General features: G+C 22.4%; 1 protein-coding gene across 1 annotated transcript; it reads left to right on the plus strand.

Annotated features, from left to right (window-relative positions):
- Positions 1–709: 709 nt before the first annotated feature.
- On the plus strand, positions 710–3,060 carry LOAG_13810 (hypothetical protein; the record flags this gene model as incomplete). The annotated part of the gene is made up of 4 exons (XM_020448732.1): positions 710–897; positions 2,142–2,313; positions 2,713–2,763; positions 2,984–3,060. Coding segments are annotated over 4 exons (486 nt in total), but the record flags the coding sequence as incomplete, so codon positions are not given.
- Positions 3,061–3,364: the final 304 nt, after the last annotated feature.

Consider the following 3,364-nt stretch of genomic DNA (forward strand, 5'->3'; position numbering starts at 1 on the left):
AAAAAAAAAAAAAAAAGAATTCAACATCGATGCAATAAATTCTACGATAATATTATCGTTTTTATTAACTTTATATTAATAAATAATTTAATACTAAAATTATTATAATGAAGTTATTGTATCAGTAATTATATAACTTATCACTTATAATCGTTTTTATAGATAATCAAAAAATTTTATCAAATATTCGTGTAAAATATTGAAATTAAATCTGTCATCGATTTTGAAGTAATTAAGTATTAATCAAATGCATTTTTAAATTGCCATAGTTTTTTTTCCTTTTAAATTTTTTATTTATCAATTTTTGTATTAAAAAATTTTTCCAATGTCTTAACTTATTTAGAATGTAGAGAATAATTTCGAAATGATAGATAATGAAGTGTTTTCTTTTTTTTTTCTTTGATAATTTATTCATTGTAATCATCAATTTGTTATGTTTTTAAAAAAGTGATTACTTGAATATTTAATTTGATAATTTAAAAAATTCGGAAACAGATTTTTTATGCCTTTTATTTTTATGCTTAGATTTTTATGTTGTAATTATATATAGATTTTAATAAGGGAAATATTCGAAATGTTCGAAATTTAAAAATTTAATAATATTTAATTAAAATGTAAAATAAACCAATTAATTATAAAAATTAATATATTCAAAGGTCTTTTACTTTTCTTCTTTCCATTTTGTCATTGTAATAACTGTCAATTACAGTATGGAGATGGTTATGGGCCACCGCCCACGGCATCAGATGTTTATACCGGAACAGGTACTGATCCCGCAGCTGCTTCATTAGGTTATTTTGGTATGGGAGCATATCCACCGGTTGCTACCGCACCACCAACAATGCTTGCTGATCCGCTCAATGAACGAATGAAACGGGATAAGGAAGCAATTTATAAGTATATTTAAATATTTTTATTATTTATATTAATTTAATATTTTTCACAGTTCTGTTTCTTTTTTTTTCCTTTCTAATCATATTTAAGAAAAAAAAAGAACAAATTATTTTAAAAGTTTTTCTACAAAATAAGTTATTAATTAGAGTAATTTTGATAAATTATAGTATAATAGTATGTAAAAATTCAGAACAAAAAAAAAAAAGAAAAAAAATTGCAAATAATTTTAGCAAAAAAAAAAAAAAATAAAACAAAAAACAAGGGAAAGAAGAATATGATAAGAAAATACATTGATAAATAAGTAACGATAAGAAAAGCATTGATAGGTAGTGACTGATAAGAAATAATATTATAAATGATAATTTTAATGATAAAACATTTTAATAAAATAACTATAAGTTATGTTAGGATGAAATATTATCCTTTTATTTTATGCTTTCAAATAAATTTTTCCTCATTGAATACAATAGTTTAATTTAATTCTCTTCAATTTCTCTTTGGAAATAGAAATGAAAAAAAAAGGGTGACAAAAAATGTAATAAAATTTGTGATATACAAATATACATATGTATAAAGTATATATGGGAAAAAGGGATATGAAAGATACAGTATGATCGTTGTTTTTGTGAAATATTTAACCAATGATAAAAGGACCATCTGTTTAAAGCAATAATAAAATATGTCATGTTATTGCTAATATACATATATATATATATATATTTGTATATAAAATATTTATCGGATGGGAAAAGAAAGAGAATTTGAGAAATCAGATGATATTAATACCGTCTTCGTTTAGTTTTCTTTCTTTTTTCTTTTTTTTTTTTAATTACTAACTTTATTATTAGTGATAATGTTTGTGATGATACGGTAAAGAGAAAATATAGTAAAAATTAAAAAAATTACAAAAATAAAAGAAGAAAAAAAGCGCAAACATATATATATATATATGAGTAAAATTTGAAATTTAAAAAAAAAAGAAATATTATAAAGTGAAAAAAAGAATTAAGAAAAAAAAAGGAAACAAATTTTTCTAAAATTTAATTTAACATTATTATCGATAAAAAGGAAAAAAGAAACGAAGAAAACTAATTCGTTATTACTTTATACTTTAGCATAGTTTAATAAAGTTTTACTATCAAAATTGAAATTTGAATTTCAGTTTTTTCTTTCTAGTTGTTCGTTATTTGAAAATTTTATAAAAAATTGATTTTATTTAATTTTCTTTTCTTTTGTATTTTTTGCAGTCATCCATTATTTCCGTTATTATCGTGCCTTTTCGAGAAATGCGAGTTAGCAACGTGTACACCGCGTGAACAAAACAGTACGGCAACGTCAAGTTCAACGTCAACATCCTCAACAAATGACGTTTGCTCATCGGCTTCATTTAAAGATGACCTTGCCGATTTTGCCAAAATGGTTAGTTGCGCTATGATAACCTTGAACTAATTGATATAAGTCTTCATCTTCTTGTTCCTTTCTTTTTTTTTTTTTTTTTTTTTTTACAATTTTGTTATATCCAGTCAAACTTCTGATTAAATAATTTAGTTTTTATCAGTTTACATCTCTCTCTCTCTCTCTCTTTTTCTTCCCCCCTTTTTTTCCTCTCCTCTCTCACCCTTACTTTCCATTTAGGGAGAAGGGAAGAAAAAAATTTGATTTAAACTTTTATCGTATTTATATTTGATTACTAATATTTGCTACAGTATCTTAGAGATTTAATTTACTTTTTTATGCTAATGATTGTAATTTTTCCTTTTTTTTGAAATTTCATTCAACACTCTGTTTCACATTTAATTATTTTATTGTTTTCTTTAGGTGCAAAGTGAAAAGCCATATTATGTCCCAAATCCTGAAGTTGACACATTGGTATGTTTTATTTCATATTTAAATGATAATTAATTAGCATTGATAAAATTAAAAACAAATAATTTTTTTAGAAAAAATTCCAAAGTGAATGGTAAATAACTGAAATTTATGTGTTAAGCAATAATTGAAATTTTAAATGTCCTACTATAATTAATATTTTTCAAAAAAAAAAAAATTTAAAAAATCAGTTTTTTTTCAAATCAAATATTTTTATTTATAGATGTTGCAATCCATACAAGTCCTTCGTTTCCATTTATTAGAATTGGAAAAGGTTAATTTTATATATATATATTTTTTGTTTTAAAAAAATTTTAAATTTGTTTTTTATTTCCTTCTTTTTTTCCTCATTTCTTCCCTTTTTCTCCAACTATTTTACTTAATATATTAACTTAAAAGATATTTAAAATAATTGAATTTGTTGAATTCGAGAAATTATGTGTGGTATTTTTAATTTATATGAAATATTTAATTTTTGTATCCAAATTTTTTTTTTTATAATTTTTGATGATTTACGATAAAATTATTGTCTTTGTGTCGCCTATCTCTCTCTCTCTCTCTCTCTCTTTCTCTTATCCTTTCTCTTTTCTTTTTATTAGATCAT

Source organism: Loa loa (genome assembly GCF_000183805.2).
Source record: "Loa loa unplaced genomic scaffold supercont3.721, whole genome shotgun sequence".
In the NCBI taxonomy this organism is placed as follows: domain Eukaryota; kingdom Metazoa; phylum Nematoda; class Chromadorea; order Rhabditida; family Onchocercidae; genus Loa; species Loa loa.